The following is a 20,712-nucleotide window of genomic DNA, read 5'->3' as shown; positions in this document are numbered from 1 at the left end:
TACGTATTGAACTGTGAGCGGATTATCACTGTGCCAATACAAATGTGTTGAATGTAAGATAGCTAATTGCTTTTAGATGTAAGTAGCCTACAGTGTAGAAACTTGGAATGAACTAATAAAAAACCTGGTAAAATGTAATTTTTTTTTTTTCAGAAACTTGTTTGGTTCACATACAGGAATACAATCATTTAGTTGGAAATGTGACATGTGTGTCTTTCAGCATACTCTTTTGGGTTCATTAGACAACACTTTTTTTTTTTTTCCCTCTTCTAAAAAGAGAAGAAAAGAAGCATTGTTAATTTTTGTCCTTTCTTTCTCTGAGCTCCAAGAATTTCCTTCCAAACATTTCCCCATATTCCAATTTCCATCTGTTTGTGCCTAGATTGTTTAAGTGCTCTCAGAAAATGTGGACTGCTCTTAATTGTACATTTACTTTGTAGACACCAAGAGTACCTCAGCTACTGTGGTGCCGGCCTTTGCTGCCTTATGACTAATAGGCCTGGACCAAGAATCAATCCCATCCACCGACACCAAACCTTGCCAGGCTGACCTTGAGGCCAACCCTTGCATTTTGATTCTCATTTGTGCAACGATTGGCACATCACTGAAGCAAAGTTAAATGTAAGAGGGTGCATTAACATAGCAGTGTAGCTACACTGGAAAGACACAAAGGTCAGGAAATGGAAAAACGGACTACCTAATAACATCTATTTGCCCTGTTGCTGCTGTATAATGGCTTTGATTTCCGATTAGTGTTTGTTATAGGCGCATATATATATGTATTATGCCATAGATGAGCAACGGTGAGGCAAATGCACCTAAATTTCTTCACTGTTACTATGTAATGCATCCCTCTGAAGCGTTTACAGCCTTCATTTCAGTCTTCCCAAAAGCTGCAATTTTAACTATATGCTCTGTAATACTTTGCAGGGAAAAGGGTATCAGTAAACCGTGGAAGCCTGAGACTACCTTGTGCTACTAAACATTCCTTTAAGGCTCTGAGAAACCATTCCCATGCCTCTCACAGGAATAGCTGAATCCTACAAATTTGTCTGTACTCACCAAATCCTTTGGCTTCATAGCATCATTCAGCTTCAAGCCTAATGATTTTCATGTTGTGTTTTATATTTTCAGCAAGTTAGGTGCTGAACCATTTGGAGCACTGGATTTGACTGTAGTATAACCTATGCATTAAAAATCCTTTCAATGCTAAGAGTTATACTAACAATTCTTCCAAAATTGAAACGTCCAAAGGGATTTTTCTCAAATGATGATAAACAATTAGGTAGCTGTTATAGGTGGGAGTACATTGATGGGGGCCAGTTATCATAGCTGAAATGGTGACCCTGATTATATCTTACTTTTAAACTGTATGTCTTCATATCTCTGCATTGCTTTGCATTTTGTATAGTCAGTTGTGCTGCACCCACAGAGACGGAAAATGCAAATGTTCTCTTGCTTGACAATTTGCTGCACGGGTACCACATGCTGTGTTAGGAGGACTGTCCCTAGGCAAAAAGGAGGGAATCTGTGTGCTTTATTTACATTTTCCTGCCTCAGATTTTGAAGGAAGAGTGTACCTTCTCCTTCAGGAGAGTGTACCTTCCCTTGAAATTGCTAAGTAGTGACAGCTAAGGAGCCCTCTGGGCTATGGGTGGAAGGAGCAGATGAGGAAAATATTGAGTGCATCAGGCCTGCGGTGGGAAAGGAGATGAGAAGGTTGCTGGGAAGAAGAGAGCAGATCCTTCAACAAGTCTTCAGGGCTATGAGAAGCTGGAGAGTTTGTTCCAAGGAAAGACCGTGTGACTAGATTAAAAGCAAGGCTGAAGGGGAAAGTCCTGTTCTGTAAGGAGCAGCAGTGAGATTTGTTTTAGTATCTTTTTTGCTTTCAACCAGCATTTTTACTCTGCCATCCAACACAGCTGAGCTTTCTGTCTTTCAGAACTTATCTGATTCTAATTTATGCTGTAATATAAACAATTTTACATACTGAAAGCCGGTAGGCTCGTTTCCATGTTAAAGGCCTGCCTGTAGGTACTGTTCCTTTCCTGTTCTTCTTTCTGGCCTAGCCTCTGGGTTTACACTCCTGGGCTCTGACTAAATTTTTTAAAACTGATGTTGTCTGTCATCCAGCCAATTAAACACAGGCCCCTACTACTTTATACTTATGGTAGTACAATATCCTTGTCAATACACATCATCTTACCTTCCTGAGAGCTGCCATAAGATTTTTGCTGTCATAACTTACCTATTTCATAAGGCTACCCTAGTTTGGTTTCTTTTTTCCCCCCTGTTTTGGCTCCTTCTGTCCTTTACAAAACACATAAGCCTTGCAAATGAAGGCTAAAAGCTTATCAGGAGAACCTTGATCTCTGGTGGAGCAACCAAGAGACTGACTCCACATCTGATTTGCCTATCATATCAGACTTGACTACTGGCTTATTAAATTTTCAGATGGATAAATGTGCTGTGTCTCAAGATTCCTGTCATACAAAGCTATCTCACTGTCTCTCTTGGCACGTGCCCTTGAAATTCTGGCTGTGATGATGCTTGCAGACATGTAAATGACTACATGTCTTACTTTGAGCCCACTGTCATACTGTCTAATATTATCACCTTGCTCCCATTACTTTCTTCATCTGCCAACGCTCCAGTGGTGAGCTGTGTTTCAATCATATAGTGTCTTTGGTGTGGACAGAAGTCCATCATACACCATCCCAACACACAGAAATACATTTTCTTTGACAAAGCAGCAATAGGAGGTATCCAGTGTCAGTCCAAGTATCTAAAAGACAGATCTTTGTTTTCTGAGCATTGAATTGAACTGGACCCTTACAGATGCTTAGCTGAGATTTAGCTTTGTATTGCTAAAGCATCAGGTACCTTTCTGGCATGATTTAAAATCCCAAATAAAAAATATCCCTAACATTAACCCCTGCAGCTTTCCAGGGGGAGCTGCTGCATGGTAACTCTGAATCCTGTAGTGAAATTCATCTAGCACTAGTGGTGTGAAGCCATCCAGCCAGAGGATTCTTCTTGTCTTTGAGAAGGGAGGCAGTATGGTTTTCTGAGTGGTGAAGGAAAAGATAGTTGTGTCAACTCCCTGCTGTCCAAGTGCCAAACATCTGTCAGGCAAGGAGAGACATGTGAGAGCAAAAGGGAGAGAACATGGGAAGAAAATCTGTGAACTATTTTTTCTTGGTATTTATTGATGACAGGTTTTCTATGTGTACATTTTTGAGATACATTTTCTTTACAATCAGACCTTGTCTGTCATTTCCTTTTGGCTATTCCTTCCTACTTTCCCTCGTTAAGGAATGCAGTTGCATTTATATGGAGGGGAGAAAACCACCAAAATTTATTTTTATAATGTTTGTTTTTATTAGATGGATTAAGTGATGTAAATAAGTTCTGCCCACAAATAATCACCCAAAAATCTCATATTGAATAAGAATTTCATGTGTCTGGTGGATCTGTAGAGGCAAGGCTTTCCAGGACGTTGAGAAAATCAGAGGGAGTGCCAGTGAGAGGTGGGAAATATCCCTTTAGCTAGTTTTGTTCAGCACACAAATATTTTATAGCTAAGTACTTGTGGCTGTAGCTGTCTACACATAAAAGGGCTGTTTCTGGTATTAAAAAAGTGGATTACTGAATTTATTGGAGTAAATGCTCATTTATTCGAGAATAGCTGATAGCAGTAGAAAACCTATGTGTTTTCCAGCAGGAGTGATATTTGCATTTCTTGACAAGATGTTAATTTAAAAGTTCTCTATTATACAGCAGACTGAAAATTACTTCTGCGCTGTATTATAAATTATGTATGTTGAAATGAGGTATGTGACAGGAAGGACCTTTATATCTGCTGTTTGAGGTGTTGAAAACTGAAGTAACCGGACATTGCTGATTATAACTGAAATATTGTACATCCCTGTCGCATCATTCCTCCTGTCCTAGAGAAATTCAGACATAGAAAACAGCCAGGCAGTGCCTCAGTCACCGAGGTAGTATTGGCGCATGTGACTTCGGTACAGACTTCAGCTCAACCATTGGGCGCAACGTATGTATGATAAACCCAAGAGTGGCAAATGTCCCTTTGAGGACAAAATCTGACAATCTGGAGAAAAAGGGTAAAAGGTGGGAGGAGAAAACCACCTTTCTTCTTACATGCAACGATGCACTGATAGGCAAAGGCTGTCCTCACTGCTAACCGTCATACAGGTGGTGATGGGAACAGTTAGGAAGCGAAGCCTGGAAACACCCCTGAAAAGAGTGACTGTAGAAGCAGCTATGGAGTGACTGTTTTGAGCCAGGAATGGAGAGGAATTTATTTCTGTTGACAGTCAAGCTTTATCTGTTGTGCTGTTGGGTGACCGTTTGGCTGTTCATTGTACTTGCTTTATAATTAACGCTTTATATTAGAAATGAGAGTATAGCTTGGTGTGTATAGTGTACACAGTTATGCAGAGGAGTGGAGGGAATAGGGGGAATAACTGTGAATCTCAAGCCCTTAGAAAAAAGACTTTTTTTTTTTTTTTAAATGTGCTAAATATCTTTGATGCATCAGGTTGCTTCCACAAGGCATAGAGGCAATTTGGCAATTTTTTTAAGCTGTCTCACTACGGCCAGGCGAGGACTGTATCACCAGGGCTTCGGAGCTCTATGCATGCTTTAGGCAGCTGCATGGAAAGCATGCAAAGCTGGTAATAAAATGTGGAGTGACTATTTTTCCTAACCTCTTTTCTACTTATTCGTACAGCCATCCTTGTATTTTGATGCCATTATTAAATCCACATCATTATGAGTGTCTATTGTCCCATCTGTTTGGGATTTTTTCAATTTGGGGGTTTTCTTTTTCTTCAGATTAATGTGTCTGTGTAGAATCAATGCTGGAAATCCAGGAGACTCAGATTTCTGGAAAACGTGTCCTTCTGGGTTGTTTTCAGATTATGCTACTTGTTCCACTGAGATCAGCACACAGGAAAGTGGGAACTTACAGAATTTGAACATAGTGATGAATTTACCGTTTTCATTAAAACTGCTTTAGAAGTCACACTGAAGCTGAAAAAATTAAATGTTTAAGTCTAATTTAATTCAAAAGCATGCAGTTAATTAATACCTTACATCCATTAACAGTCAAAAATGAAAGTATCTGCAGAACCACTAACTCCCTTGAGTAATTTTTCACCAGCAATAAAATGTCTGCTTTGAACTGAATTAGCTTTTGGCTGCTGCGGTACGAGTGAAGGAAACCATGTTAATGATACAGGCTAGTCCAGAAGAGTGGGCTTGGAGTTTTTCGTGTTACTATCTTACCATTATAAAACCAATAGTAGTTGTCTCTGGTACTGTTGTGACAGCAGATGCCTTCTTCGCCAAGTGACAGAAACTCCCATTGATTTTGAATTACTGACTAGAGCATGCCCACAAGTGCTTCCCCTGCTTAGAAAATGTTCACAGCATGCGAGACCCTGTGTTTTGATTAAAAAAGATGCATTTTCTGTTTACAGGGAATACTGGTCTTTATACTGTGAAGTAAACTCTCCTTTCAAAGTGTGAAAACATCTGTTAGAAAGAAGCAGCAAAGGCATGACTGGATACGTAGCAAACGCAACACTATGCACTTCGTTCCCCCACGTGTTTCCTTCCTCCTTCTGTTCCTGTATCTCTAGTGTAGCCTTTCCTAGCCTTTTTCTAGTGTAGCGTTATTTGCTTCAATCTTTCCAACACTTACTATGAGGTGTGACATTCCTGCTGGAACTATTTTTCCTATAAAACCTGTTTAAATGCAGTAAGTGAGGATTTGGGTCATTGGCTTGTAAGTGTTATAGAGCAGTGTCTGAAAAGTGACAGCATGTTCTAGGGCTGCAAACGTGCCAACTGAAAAATTTGTTCTCTGTACAGTTTTTGTGCAACAGAATCTCAAGGCACAATAATAGGTTTCTTAATTAGTCCACAAAAACTGGTGTTAATAAACAAAATATTTTATTTTTTCCAGACTTATTGTCCTTCTGTGCTAAAATAGCCTTAACAAAAACAGTATTAAATAGCTGCTTTGCTGGACAAAAGGAGCTATGATTTTTCTTCTGCTTAATTTGTTTGAGTTCAAAAGGATGATTTGATTTCTGATTATGTGAAAAGCATTTCATAGCATACTGGAAGGCTGTCTGGTTTAGTATCTAACGGACTTGACAGCATGGTTGGCCACAGACAGATAATGAAAGTCTAATGAATAATGAAGAGCAGAGTGATTGAAATAGCAGAGCTGCAGGGGGAGAAGGAGGAAAACTGGGAAAGAAAATGGGAAAAACAAACAGCTCAGAAGTAAGGAATAACCACTATTTTGATCAGTATCAGGGCATGTCTTCACATCAAAATTAACTGTAGTCATAACTTAAGCATTCTCCATCTGTCAGCTCACAAGAGCTCTTAACTCATGCACCATGATGCGTTTCATACAAGTCACTCAGCTTGCCTTGAGGAAGGAGAGTAGGCTTGAATTTAAATATTTTTTCCGCTGCTAAAACGTTGACTACTCTACGGTAGCTTCTTTGACTTCCATTAATTGTCCAGTGCATTCCCAAATTCCTACCGGAGCGGGCGTGCATAGTATCTCACAGTCTACTGCAAAAAAAACCAGAGCATTGGAATTTATCAGGGTACTGAGAGAAGCTGCCACGCTTCACTTCAGTGAAAACATCTCTGTTTTGGTAACAGGGATAATTCTGTTTTCATGGTGCTCACTCTTCAGATCTCCAGTGGGGAGGAAGAGCTCTTACTCATTGCTAACCATTCTCTCCAGATGGGATATGGTCTCTGGGATGACTGAGTTGAGAAAGATTCCTCTGCAAATGTAACAAGAGCTTCTCAGGAGAAGACTTAACTCCAGGTGTCAAAAGTGGGAAGAATATTTCCTGATGTTAAAAGAGAATGGCTCTGTCGGAGTTTGATAGTTGCGATGTTTGTATCTGGATGCATGCATTAATGTGGAGGAAGACAGCTACTATTAATTTGCTCACACACTGCCGGTTATGGCTGAGTTTGATGGTGCAAAGCTTGTTTTCATGATAAGAATTGCAGAGTAGGAGCTGAGTTAGGGCTGTTTCCTACTACACCTTTTCACGTTTTTATTTTACAGTGCCAAATGGAAAAAGTTGTGCTACTTTCTTATTCTGATGTACTACTTTTCCTGAACTTTGACATCACTGAAAAATGAATAATACTGTAAATACTATCTTTATTTTTTTTCTTCACAGAATCTGTACCAAAACAGGTTCCTGGGCCTGGCAGCCATGGCGTCTCCATCTAGGAATTCACAAAATCGGCGCCGGTGCAAAGAGCCTCTGAGATACAGCTATAACCCTGACCAGTTCCATAACATGGACATCAGGAACAATTCCCATGAGACAGTCACCATTCCTAGGTCTACCAGTGACACGGACCTTGTCACTTCAGACAGCCGGTCTACCCTGATGGTCAGCAGCTCCTACTACTCCATCGGGCATTCACAGGACCTAGTGATATACTGGGATATAAAAGAGGAAGTGGATGCAGGGGACTGGATTGGCATGTATCTCATAGGTAAGTCCCCTTTGCCCTTTCAGTTTCTTGCTGCTATTTTTACTTGTAAGCATTAAGGTATTATGGGATAATGATAATAACAAGCTGATACATCTCCACTGAGTGTAGTGTTTATGTACGTTTATATATTGAAAGTTTTTTCCTTCTTCTGAATTGCTGGTTGCAGTCCTAGTCCTCACTTTTTCTTCAACAGAAGTATGAGAAGGCTTTCTGTTCCAGTTTCTTGACATTTCAAGATATTTTCATTTTAAAGCCATTTTGATTTTGGGAAAATACCTCCTGTATAAAGACAGCATAATATTTTCAGGGTTTCCACTTGCAAGTCCTTGAGTAATCTGTGACAGATGAGAGGTTTTACAAGTCAAGATATGAATCATTTCAAACCTGTGAAACAGAATGCTTTTTTCTGTATAGTCAAAGGATATTTTGATATGAACAATAATTACAGACTGAGGCAGTCTGGAGTTGTCCCAGAAAGTTTTTCTTTTTTTTTTTTTTGTGTGTGTGTGTGTGTGTATATTGGAAACTGTGCTCAGCCACATATATTAGCATATTTTTGGCATCTCCATTTAGTAAATCCAGCCCCACAGAAGAGTAAGAAATGGATTTCAATCCACTTTTACCTGATTGTTTCACTTCAGTATAAAATTAGCATTCTTTTAACTTGGCTTCTTTCCCACTTAAATAGTCCCGCTTCCTAGACTGAAGTCTGTGTTAACTCTTTGCCCTCTGGTAAGATGTGAACACAGTTTCAGACATATTTACTGTATGGAGGAATCTCATAGATCTCCTCTCAAAAATGTGATGTTCTTAAGTATTTTATGAAAACCTGTGATTTGGTGAAGAAGAGAGGCTCAAATTGGTGCCCTCACAAGGGGAAATGTTGGTAGAATGCAGCCCTTATCTGTCTGGATAAGTATGCCTAGCACAAGCAGGTATTTTAGTTCCAATAACACTGTTTCGTCTTGCCTAGAGAGCAAACCAAAACCAGGTAAAGCATATGATGTTGTGAGTTAGGCTTTTGAAGCAATCATAAGGGGTATCGTAGGCAGCTACGGTGTTACTTAAGTGCTTTAGTGGATTAGCAAAAGGCTTGGTGCCATGTGCTGGAAGTACAGCTGTACTTCTGCTGGAAGTACAATAGAGTAGAAAGGAAGCAGTCTAGGAGGTTCCTGGAGTGCGTGGAAGACAACTTCCTTGCACAGCTGGTGAATGAACCAACAACGGAGGGTGCCCTCCTGGACCTGCTGTTTGTTGAACAGAGAAGGCCTTGTGGGGGATGTGGCAGTAGGTGGACGCCTAGGACAAAGCAATCATGAGATGATAGGGTTTTCTGTTCTAGGTGAAGTGAAGAGGGTGGTTAGTAGGACAGTAGCATTAAATTTCCAGAGGGCAGACTTTGAACTTTTCAGAAGGCTGGTCGGCAAAGTCCTATGGGAGACAGTACTTAAGGGCAAGGGAGCCCATGAGGGCTGGGAGCTCTTCAAAAAGGAAATCCTAGCAGCTCAGAAGAAAGTCATCCCCATGTTCCGGAAAAAAAGCTGGCAGGGGAGAAAACCAGCTTGGTTTAACAGAGAGATCATGAGTGGTATCAAGAAGAAGAGAAACATTTATGGGCTCTGGAAGAGGGGACAGGCCTCTTGGGTGGACTACAGGAGGGAAGTGAGATTGTGTAGAGAAAAAATCAGAAGGGCTGAGGCTCAACTAGAAATCAGATTGGCAAAGTCTGTGAAAGATAACAAAAAATCCTTCTATAAATATATAAATACTAAAAGGAGGACTAGGGAGACCATACAGTCCCTATTGGACGCAGAAGGAGCAACAGTGACAGGGGATGAGGAAAAGGCTGAGGTACTTAATGCCTTCTTTGCCTCAGTCTTTAATTGTAAAGAAAGTTGTTCCCTCTGTGTACAAACCCAGGAGCCAGAGGAGCAAAATGAGGCTCCCATGATCCAAGAGGAGGTGGTCAGAGCCTTGCTAGCCCGACTGGACAGCCACAAGTCTATGGGGCCAGATGGGATTCACCCAAGGGTATTGAAGGACCTGGCGGATGTGCTGGCCAAACCCCTTTCCATCATCTTCCAACAGTCCTGGAAGACTGGGGAAGTCCCACTGGACTGGAGGCTGGCTGATGTTGTGCCCATCTACAAGAAGGGGCACAGGGAGGATCCAGGGAACTACAGGCCTGTCAGTCTGACCTCAGTGCCAGGGAAAGTCATGGAGCAGGTGATCTTGAGTGCTATCATGAAGCACATGCAAGAGAACCGGGTGATCAGGCCCAGTCAACATGGGTTCACAAAAGGCAGGTCTTGCCAAACTAACCTGATTGCCATCTATGACAAAGTGACTTGGCTGCTGGACAAGGGAAAGGCTGTGGATGTGGTCTTCTTGGACTTCAGCAAAGCCTTTGACACAGTTTCTCACAGCATTCTGCTTAGGAAACTGTCAGCCTCTGGCCCGGACAGGCGCACACTCTCCTGGGTGGAAAACTGGTTGGATGGCCGGGCCCAGACAGTGGTAGTAAATGGAGTTAACTCCAGCTGGAGGCCAGTGACAAGTGGGGTTCCCCAGGGCTCAGTGCTGGGCCCAGCCCTGTTCAATGTCTTTATCAATGACCTGGATAAAGGCATTGAGTGCACCCTTAGCAAGTTTGTGGATGACACTAAGCTGGGTGGAAACGTTGATCTGCTGGAGGGTAGGGAGGCTCTGCAAAGAGATCTGAACAGGCTGGACCACTGGGCAGAGTCCAATGGCATGAGATTTAACAAGGCCAAATGCCAGGTCCTGCACTTGGGGCACAACAACCCTATGCAGTGCTACAGACTAGGAGAAGTCTGTCTAGAAAGCTGCCTGGAGGAGAAAGACCTGGGGGTGTTGGTTGACAGCTGACTGAACATGAGCCAGCAGTGTGCCCAGGTGGCCAAGAAGGCCAATGGCATCTTGGCTTGTATCAGAAATGGCGTGACCAGCAGGTCCAGAGAGGTTGTTCTCCCTCTGCACTCGGCACTGGTGAGACCGCTTCTTGAATCCTGTGTTCAGTTCTGAGCCCCTCACCACAAGAAGGATGTTGAGGCTCTGGAGCGAGTCCAGAGAAGAGCAACAAAGCTGGTGAAGGGACTGGAGAACAAGTCTTACAAGGAGCGGCTGAGAGAGCTGGGGTTGTTTAGCCTGGAGAAGAGGAGGCTGAGGGGAGACCTCATTGCTCTTTACATCTACCTGAAAGGAGGTTGCGGAGAGGAGGGAGCTGGCCTCTTCTTCCAAGTGATGGGAGACAGGACAAGAGGGAATGGCCTCAAGCTCCACCAGGGGAGGTTTAGGCTGGCCATTAGGAAAAAATTTTTCACGGAAAGAGTCATTGGGCACCGGAACAGGCTGCCCAGGGAGGTGGTTGATTCACCTTCCCTGGAGGTGTTTAAAGGACGGGTGGATGAGGTGCTAAGGGGCATGGTTTAGTGTTTGATAGGAATGGTTTGACTCGATGATCTGGTGGTTCTCTTCCAACCTGGTTATTCTATGATTCTATGTGCTGAGTATGTTTGGAACACAAATGTTAGTGACATAAGGGGTGTGAGAAGATACTGGATGAGAGGTCTGAGCATGCAGAGGAACCCTGGTGGCACAGTGTAAGGTATTGGAAATGAGTTCAGGTTATTGAAGAGACTGGGAGAAGGGCAACATGAGGGTGGCTATTTAGGACATGGAGGGAAAGTAGTGGAGTTGCAGAAAGTCAGGCTGTAGTACTTGTTCCTGTGAGTAAGTTTATAAAATACCCTGCTTTGAAAATAAAAGTAGGCTTCTGAAATTAAAAATCTTTTTGGAAAAAAAACAGACTAGGTTTAAAACAGATGCTGTGAAAGCAGTCTGGTTTGTTGGCCTTAACAGAATCACTTGTGTTTACCGTTAAGCTTGCAGTTGAGTGTTTTGCTGGAACAGGTGAGAAGACACAGCAGCCTCCAACACTAGGCAGTAAGAAATACTCTAAGCTTGTTCTGCAGTAATGCAAGGCTATGCATGAAGTTGCTTCAGCAAAAAGAAGCAAAGCATACCTTGTGGTGGTCTGGATTCAGCAGAAAGTACATAAAGCTGTTTCACATTGAATGAACTTGTTCAGACAGATTTCATAGCTCAGATGTTTTATCAAGGGCTGTGGAGAAGCATCCTAAATGTTTTTTTTATAGGTAACCTCTATACATAGATGTTTAACTGAGCAAAATTAAAATCCACCCTGCTACTCCTGCATAATCTACTGTATCAAACAGGATGCTGCTCCAGACACCCCAGTAAATTAGAAGTGCAAATTGTGAAATGGATCTTTGTCTCTGCTGACTGAATGCCTGATGTTAATGGAAATAGTCAATGGCTTGTTCCAAGGAATGGTGCTGCCAAATGAAAAATAAGTAGTGTGTCCAGTCCTCAAGAAATTGACTGTTGACCTTTGCTGTCTTTGAAGGTGTTTTATCTCCAGCTTCTCAGATTCCCAGTCTCAGTAACTCAGGGAATGGCGTACAGCAGCACATCCCTCTCCCTCTTCTTTTCCCTCTCTCTCTCTCCCTCTCCCCTGTCTCTTCTTGTGTAAGGTGAGATTTGGTGGCTTAGTTCCCTTAAAGAAAGAACGTTACAGACTGTGAAAACCGCTTGGATTTTTGTGTGCGTTTGACGTGGAAAACACCTGGAGTCTAGGAAGGTGACTGGCATTATGGCTATGTCAACATCACACAGTAGGAGGAACCACTGGGAATGGATCTGTAGAAACAAACAGCTTAATTAAGGCATGCTGGGGGCTTGGCTCTATAGCATTCTCAGACTGGCAGACTGAATGTCCTTCAGTTGTTGTAGGGCATCTTTCAGTTTGGCCTCACCAGAAAAGAATCAAGTTCACGTGCCTAAAAATCACCACACAGTGGTGACGAAGTGGGGAGAATTGTAAGGGTCATCCCAAAGCACACTGCTCACCTGGAATAAAATGTTGATACATCCTGTAGTCGATGTTTGTAACCAATCAACTGGGACAGGACATCCAGACCCCCTAATGGCTTAGAATTATGTGTACATTTGCGCATGTTTTCCAAGTCTACATTCCTGTTCCAAGAGGAAACGTTCCTGGCCTTGTGGGTATGACCTTCACGATGTAAACCAATATATCATAGAACCAGGTTGGAAAAGACCCACCGGATCATCAAGTCCAACCATTCCTATCAAATGCTAAACCATGCCCCTCAGTGCCTTGTCCACCCGTCCTTTAAACACCTCCAGGGAAGGTGAATCAACCACCTCCCTGGGCAGCCTGTTCCGGTGCCCAATGACTCTTTCCGTGAAAAATTTTTTCCTAATGGCCAGCCTAAATCTCCCCTGGTGGAGCTTGAGGCCAATCCCTCTTGTCCTGTCCCCCGTCACTTCGGAGAAGAGGCCAGCTCCCTCCTCTCCGCAACCTCCTTTCAGGTAGATGTAAAGAGCAATGAGGTCTCCCCTCAGCCTCCTGTTCTCCAGGCTAAACAACCCAACCCCAGCTCCCTCAGCCGCTCCTCATAAGATTTGTTCTCCAGTCCCTTCACCAGCTTTGTTGCTCTTCTCTGGACTCGCTCCAGAGCCTCAACATCCTTCTTGTGGTGAGAGGCCCAGAACTGAACACAGTATTCAAGGAGCGGTCTCACCAGTGCCGAGTGCAGAGGGAGAACAACCTCCCTGGACCTGCTGGTCACGCCGTTTCTGATACAAGCCAAGATGCCATTGGCCTTCTTGGCCACCTGGGCACACTGCTGGCTCATGTTCAGTCGGCTGTCAACCAACACACCCAGGTCCCTCTCCTCCAGGCAACTTTTTAGACAGACTTGTCCTACTCTGTAGCACTGCATAGGGTTGTTGTGCCCCAAGTGCAGGACCTGGCATTTGGCCTTGTTAAACCTCATGCCATTGGACTCAGCCCTGTGGTCCAGCCTGTTCAGATCCCTTTGGGGCCTCCCTACCCTCCGGCAGATCGACACTTCCACCCAGCTTAGTGTCATCCACAAACTTGCTAAGGGTGCACTCAATGCCTTTATCCAGGTCATTGATAAAGACATTGAACAGGGCTGGACCCAGCACTGAGCCCTGGGGACACCACTTGTCACTGGCCTCCAGCTGGATTTCACACCATTTACTACCACTGTCTGGGCCTGGCCATCCAACCAGTTTTCCACCCAGTAGAGTGTGCGGCTGTTCAGGCCAGAGGCTGACAGTTTCTCAAGCAGAATGCTGTGAGAAACTGTGTCAAAGGCTTTACTGAAGTCCAGGAAGACCACATCCACAGCCTTTCCCTCGTCCAGTACGCGAGTCACTTTGTCATAGAAGGTGATCTGGTTAGTTTGGCAAGACATATGACTATGTTTTGAATCAGCAGCCAGACTGGAAGAAGAGAACCAAAGAAACCATGAACTTTTCCCAGTCTGCTCAGTAGATTAGTGTTGAAGCCTATTATTACCAATTGCATGGCAACACTATTAGCTATTGCATTGCTGCTGGTTACTTTTGTGTTTGTCTCAGACCCAGCTAGTTCAGTCCTTTTTGTGATTGTTTGAGTTGATGAAATTTGAGCTGATTGGTTTGGATGTGACACTACTTTCATGTTGTGGTGATCCATGAGTACACAGGGAAATCAGTTGTCCTTGGGGTATCAGGCAGTGTGTTGTGGACTTTCTGTAAAGCTCAGTGTAGAGTTACTAGAGTTACTAGAGTTATTAGAGTTACTTGTTATTTGACTTGTGGGAGCTGCTGGGCATCCCAGGAAGGGGCCACAGAAAAGCACAACAGAAGTCACTTATGGAATCATAGAATCATTAACATTGGAAAGCACTTCCAAAACCATCCAGTCCAACCATCAGCCAAACACCACCATGCCTTCTAAGCCATGTCCCAGAGTGCCATGTCTACACGTTTTTTGAACAACTCTAGGGATGGTAAATCCACCGCTTCCCTGGGCAGCCTGTTCCAGTGCTTTACCACTCTTTTGGTAAAGAAATTTTTCCTAATATCCAATCTAAACCTCCCCTGGCATAACCTGAAGCCATTTCCTCTCATCCTACCGCTTGTTACTTGAGAGGAGAAATCAGTACCCACCTCACTACAACCTATTTTAACAAAGTTGCAGTTGCAGAGAGTGATATGGTCTCCCTCAGCCTTCTTTTCTCCAAACTAAGCAACCCCACTTCCCTCAGCCACCTTGTAAGACTTGTGCTCCAGACCCTTCACCAGCTTCATTACCCTTCTCTGGATGCGCTCCAGCAACTCAATGTCTTTCTTGTACTGAGGGGTCCAAAACTGGGTACAGTATTTGAGATGTGGCCTTACCAATGCTGATCATGCAGGGATTATCTCTTCCCTGGTCCTGCTGGCCACACTTTTTCTGGTACAAGCCAGGATGCTGTTGGCCTTCCTGGCTACCTGGGCACACTGCTGGCTCCTATTCACCTTAGAGGAGTTCAGTCACTGCCATTGTAGTCATCTAGAAAATACCTCCTAATAATTTTATACAAGTGTTCGGTTTGAAATGCATAAAATATAGTCTGTGCTCACAACCACTGCCATCACTAAAATTTTGATGATACCCAGTAAACTGCAGGCTTCAGAACAGGCATGTTCCAAGTTTGGGGAAATACAGATGTTATAAAAGGTTTTCAAAAGAAAAAGAGCAAAAACTGTGTAGATTATATCTTTTAATGCTATAGGGCATTTTGGGATGCTCTTCAAAGGTTAAAGCAGCCTGAAAGAAAAGTTAAAGGGACTCCTCCCAATAGGAAAATTCTTGCTGCTTGCTCCTTGTGCAAAAGCTGCAGCTCCTTTTATCAAAAGGTATCTGGTTTTCTCCTCTTCAGTCCATGTGCATATTCATGAGTATGGCTGCCTGGGAAATTGTCTTTGCAGGTAAAAGCTGGAATTAGAATTGGTTATTACTGTTAAATTTTGCTCAAGGTCTCAGGAAAGGGACTAGGCAGCCAGATCTCTTGTAAACCAGTGTTAAAGAATGGTGGTTGTGCATCTCATGGCAAAAAATAGTATTGGGTATATTTGCCCTGGAGCTGCATGAAAACATCCATAGACACTTCAAAATCACATGAAGAGGTGTAGAATAAACTCCTTAGATGAATGGAGAATAGTAAATGTTGGCTGTTAAAGTATAGATGTTATTACTTCAGTGCATTTTAGGATAAGCCATAGTAAGGTAACAAAAAATATAGCAATTGGAGGAAGAAGGCTTTTTGGGTGTTTAAGACATATTGTGCCTTCTGGAGTCAGAATTACATTTCATTCCTGCTAAGCTAGCACTCTAGAGGTCTTCTAACTTCCCCTCATATATACTATCTGTCAGCCCTGAGCTATGCAGAGTAAGATCTAAATCCGGTAACAACTCAGCTAAGGTGTGCCTTTGCTTTCCCCCAAGAGAACTACAGTATTATGAATGTCAGCAGTCTTTCAAAAACATATCCGCAATAAAAAACACAGACACTCAAAAAGAGTTCTCTGAGAAATTTAAGCATAGCACAGCTTTATTGCTACTTAAAAATCTGTGTAATTTGAGTGAACGTGTAAAGAACATGCACGGGGCGGGGTGGGGAAGATGGACAGAAACCAGAGCAAAATTATGAATAGTGAAGATAGCATGTTCGTATATTTTTTTAAGAAGACCTCTTATTTAGTTGCTACTCTGAGACAGATGGAATATTTCCTGTTACTTATCTGAAAGTTTTCTCTTTCCCTGTTATCTCTTTACTATTACTGTTCGCTGCAGTATGAAGTCTCTTAGATATATTAATATGGACTGCTGGCAGCTGCCTGTAGATAAGGAACTATCTTATAATTACTGCAGTAGCATTTTAGCTGCTACTAGATTTCACTTCTGTCATCATCTCCATATCTGATGTACAGTAGCTAATGAGAAATGTTTAAACCAGACTTTGAAAGAATCATTTGCTCCATTGTCTGTGCACACTGATGTTGGAAATTTCTCAGGGCCAACATTATGCTCTTCTTACCCATTTGTAGTAGGCTTTTTTTCTTTTGGCATTTCCTTATAGGAAAGCAAAATGTTATTCAACATTATTTATGAAAACTTTCTTCATACACAAATCTTGTAGGGTCCAATTTCCTGTCCATATCTGGCTTTTGAAAGAGTAGTTCTTCTCAAATTTATATAAGTAGGAAGGTCTTGACCTAATTAGTGACTGAAGTTTAGCTTCAAAACATTGTGGTTTTCCCTCTGTTTCAGCCCTTGATGTTATTTCTCTCTCAAAAAGGCAATTCACCATAATCTGACTTATCTGATTTTTAAAGCTATTAGTTAATAGACATTTAAACACTTGTTTAAACACTTTGCAGGTTAATTTTAGGTTTAGAGGGCCTTGTGTTGTTTTATTGCCCACTGAGGCAAGTGGAAAGATTGACACTTTTCCTATCATCAGACTTGGATCAGAACTTGTTTGTACAGCCATTTTACCAAATATCCACTGCATACAAGCAGAAAATGTTGCATGTTGCCAGCAGAGATGGAAAAAATGTTAGAAATGGTAATGTGCATATAAGGCTAGGAATTGTGTTTCCATTACAGCTCTGATCCCTGGTTCAGGCTCTCTGCGTGTGTTTGGATTGTTGCTCTGCCTCTCCACTTCGGATAAAGCCATCAGTAAAACAAAACTCTTCACTATGTGCCTGCTTGTTGGTGTTTGGATTTGTTGTGTCCTGGGATTACCCATCTTCTGAGTCCTTTTATGGCCTTTTGAAGAGAATCACGCTCTGGTCTTAAGGCTTCTCCTCAGTAGGTCATCTTGTAGTTAGGTCTCTCATGAGGCTGGGGACGATGGCTGTGGCTGGCAGTTATCACCTAAGAAAATTGTGTTTTGTTCGACATCTGCAGTTCTGCTCTTTCCATAAAACACCAACAGAGGTGCCCAGTGGCTGGATAGCTTTCACTAAGCACAGCACTATCTATTCCAGGAATAAGGCGCAAACATGTCATAAAAAATCAATACAGTACAGAGCCTGCATGAATGCTGAGTGACAGAGGGAGTATTGGGTATCATAGGACTTGGCAGATATATTAGCATAGGAATATCAGTTCTTTGTTCCAACCTAGCTTGCCTTCAGCTGACGGCTCTTGGATCCAGTGTTTATCAGGCATCCCAGTTCTGTATCTGGTGAACCACTTCATCCAAACGAAACTAAGATATGCCATTTCCCGACCCACCGTGTGTGACCCAAACGTAGTTAGCTTTTACCTGTTTCACCCCTTTAAAAGTTGATACAGTCAACGCTTAAATGCAAGGGTCTCTGAGTATTCCTAGCATGTATGGCCATTCTCTCTTCCAGTGTTTCCAAGGTTCACCTCTGTCATTTGTGTAGTGATAATGTCAGCAGGAATGCATCAACAAGCTTATGCACTGTTAGTGCAGTGGTGGTGTGCTTTCTGGTCTTCTAGGGAAATCATGGTAAAGAAGCCTGGAGGTTACCCATTCTTTTCCTTAAATACCATTAATATGTGGTAGAGGTATTTACTGTGTGCCAAAATTTTCCTCTAGTATTTCTTGATAAAGTAACAGCTATGGTATTATGAACCTCCTTCTGGGTGAAAGGGTGGAAAGGAGTTTTCCACTTCAACTGTCATCCTGAATATCAAGGAGAGGGAAATAATCCAGACAGCCTCATGCCTTCCCAGTGATTTCCAGCATCCTTATGCTGGTGGATGAAGCTGCTTCTCTGCTGTGCGAGGAGGGCCTGTATTGCTCTATAGCCCCAAATGATAATGAAGCCAAATGATAATGAAGTAAACATGACCCCCTAAAGCATTTCTGAAGAAATCAGTCCATTGGGGGATACTGGTGCACCAAGAGCCATGTTTTGGCCTCAGTCCTGCAAAGGCAGCATAATCCATGCAGCATGTTCAGAACGTTGACTGGGTAGAACCAACCATAGCATAAACAGTGAACAGCACAAACATAAAAATATTGGCAGGATAAGGCTTAAAGCAGAAAGATTTGTTCTGTAGAGGTTGTCAAGCTAGCTATGTAGATTTTGAAGGTTCAGCATATGTTTTTCTTCTGTTAGATTTCTAAACCAAACTAAGTCATTCTCACTGCTTAGTGTTTATAAAGCTTAAACGCATTGTTCATAATATTTGAATATTCCCATGCTGCCCTTCACAACTCCTATAATGATTGTGTATGCATTTATAATAGCTTGTGTAATCTTTTTCTGATTCATTGATCTCTCCAGCCCTGAAGACATTTTTCCTTCACTGAAGGTCTTCCACTTTGTAATAAGCTTACAGTTGGATACCGTTTTTCAGATAAAATCACTCCAGATTCTCAAGAGATTCTTTGCACTGTGGTGCTTCAGTGCACACATCTGACTTTTATGGGGGCTTTTTGCTGATGTATCTGATCACAAACTTCCATCTAATTTGCTCTCTGCTGTTACGTCTTTCAACATTGCTCTAAGCCCATTTTTCAAATACTGCAAATTATTTCCCCTTTATTAATGAACATTGTTAACCTGGACAAGTGTCATCCTTGTTCACATTTCAAATCTTCCTATGTCCCTTTATATCATGTCTTTATACCGCCTTGGGCCTGCAGCATCTCTTATTTTAATATCTTCTAGCAAATTTCATGGATGCACTGCGTTCTCCTAATCTTTATTTTCCAAATTGCACTGTAATCAAGGGGGAGATTTCCACTGACTGTGAGAACTTTGGAACTGTTATTGTATTAAAAACGAACCAAATGAAACTCTCATGTTGTACCTCACCACATGTTGTATATCTTCAGTTTTTTGGTATGCACTGAGGCAGTCGTGGTCATCTTTGTTTGAATTCCTCCCTCTCATCTTCATTTCTGCATGCAAGCTGGATGTCATTAATTGCAGAGAAGTTTGTGCAATGCATAGCTGTTGCTGTACTAAAACCCAGATGCGGTCCATCTGCTGTAGTAGTGATAATAAATCATAGAGTCATTAAACAATTTGGGCTGCAAAGGACCTTAAAGATCACTCTGTTCCAATCCCCCTGCCATGGGCTGGGACACTTTCAGCTATATCTAGTTGCTCAAAGCCTCATCCAGCCTCGGCTTGAACACCTCCAGGGATAGGGCTTCCATGACTTCTCTGGGCAATCTGGCAAATCTGGAAGTGCAGGAGCTTTAAAGCAGAAGTCTGTAGCTGGGGCAGGTATAGCTGAAGTAGCAATGAGAACTGTTTGGGTACTGTGGTAGTATTGTAATTTAAGGGTATGCGGAACCAAATGACAGTAATATTACTAGACAGATGTGCATCCTACTGTAACCTAACATCTGCTGTTATGTATCTTCATTTTCCTCACTCTGTCCACCTTTTCAGCAAAAGACTTGTGGATTATTGAAGAGAAGTGGAACACCTCAGGATACCGTGAAAGAATAGGGCCTGTTTCCATCAGCTCCACTTTTAGCTGGAGGCTCCACCATTGCAGGGAAGAAGAGAGAAGTCCCTCAAGCAACAGAGCTCAGACTCAGTGTGGTTAGATGAAGCACAAGAAGGTTGGGACAGTGAGAAAGGACTAGATCCACAGTTTGTCTAGAGCCTTCTGAAAACCCATAAGCATATCAGGCCAAGTTTTTAATAGGGTCTCTGTATTTGGCAGATTTGCATTCCTTTCCTTATCAGTGTCATGAAAGATCAGAATGATATCTCCCAACTGTAATTCAGAAGCTGCTGAAATGGTAAAGGATAATGCCATAGGTGGCTCTGAAAGTAAGTCAGATATTCAAAGGCATAAGTGTTTTGCTGAAAGTTGCAACTTCTTGTTTTGGAGAGTGGATGAGAGGTGTCCTTTGGATTTTATGTGTAAATCTTTCTGTTGCAGATTAGGCGGTACAGATATTAAACCTACCATGGCTGCCTTTCTGTATGCCTGGAGCAGTTTGGACTTGGGATGATATTTCTTGCTCTCAGTGACCAAGAATTGTTGCAACTTTACCAACATTATTCCTGGTTTATTACAGTGTATGTTCTTTTATCTCCCTACTTTCCTTTGGTCTTTCTGTTGTCATGTCTTCCTCTCACTGCTATTCTCCATTTATTGTTCACATTTTCTCCTGCCCAATTTAGTTTTCTTTAACTGGGTAGGGAGTTAATTTT

At 42.4% G+C, this 20,712-nt stretch overlaps 1 protein-coding gene across 4 annotated transcripts in view; it reads left to right on the top strand.

Moving 5' to 3' along the window:
* HECW1 (HECT, C2 and WW domain containing E3 ubiquitin protein ligase 1) overlaps positions 1–20,712 on the top strand; it is a 277,673-nt gene that overhangs the window by 78,173 nt on the left and 178,788 nt on the right. For all 4 annotated transcript variants that reach the window (XM_069859743.1, XM_069859745.1, XM_069859742.1 and 1 more), the window contains one exon: positions 7,254–7,578. In XM_069859743.1, the coding sequence (XP_069715844.1) occupies positions 7,254–7,578 (325 nt within the window). The remainder of the gene's footprint in view (positions 1–7,253; positions 7,579–20,712) is intronic.

This window comes from Phaenicophaeus curvirostris, chromosome 6 (genome assembly GCF_032191515.1).
Source record: "Phaenicophaeus curvirostris isolate KB17595 chromosome 6, BPBGC_Pcur_1.0, whole genome shotgun sequence".
In the NCBI taxonomy this organism is placed as follows: Eukaryota; Metazoa; Chordata; class Aves; order Cuculiformes; family Cuculidae; genus Phaenicophaeus; species Phaenicophaeus curvirostris.
The sequence above is the reverse complement of the archived record's forward strand: the minus strand, read 5'-3'. Positions and strand labels throughout refer to the sequence as shown.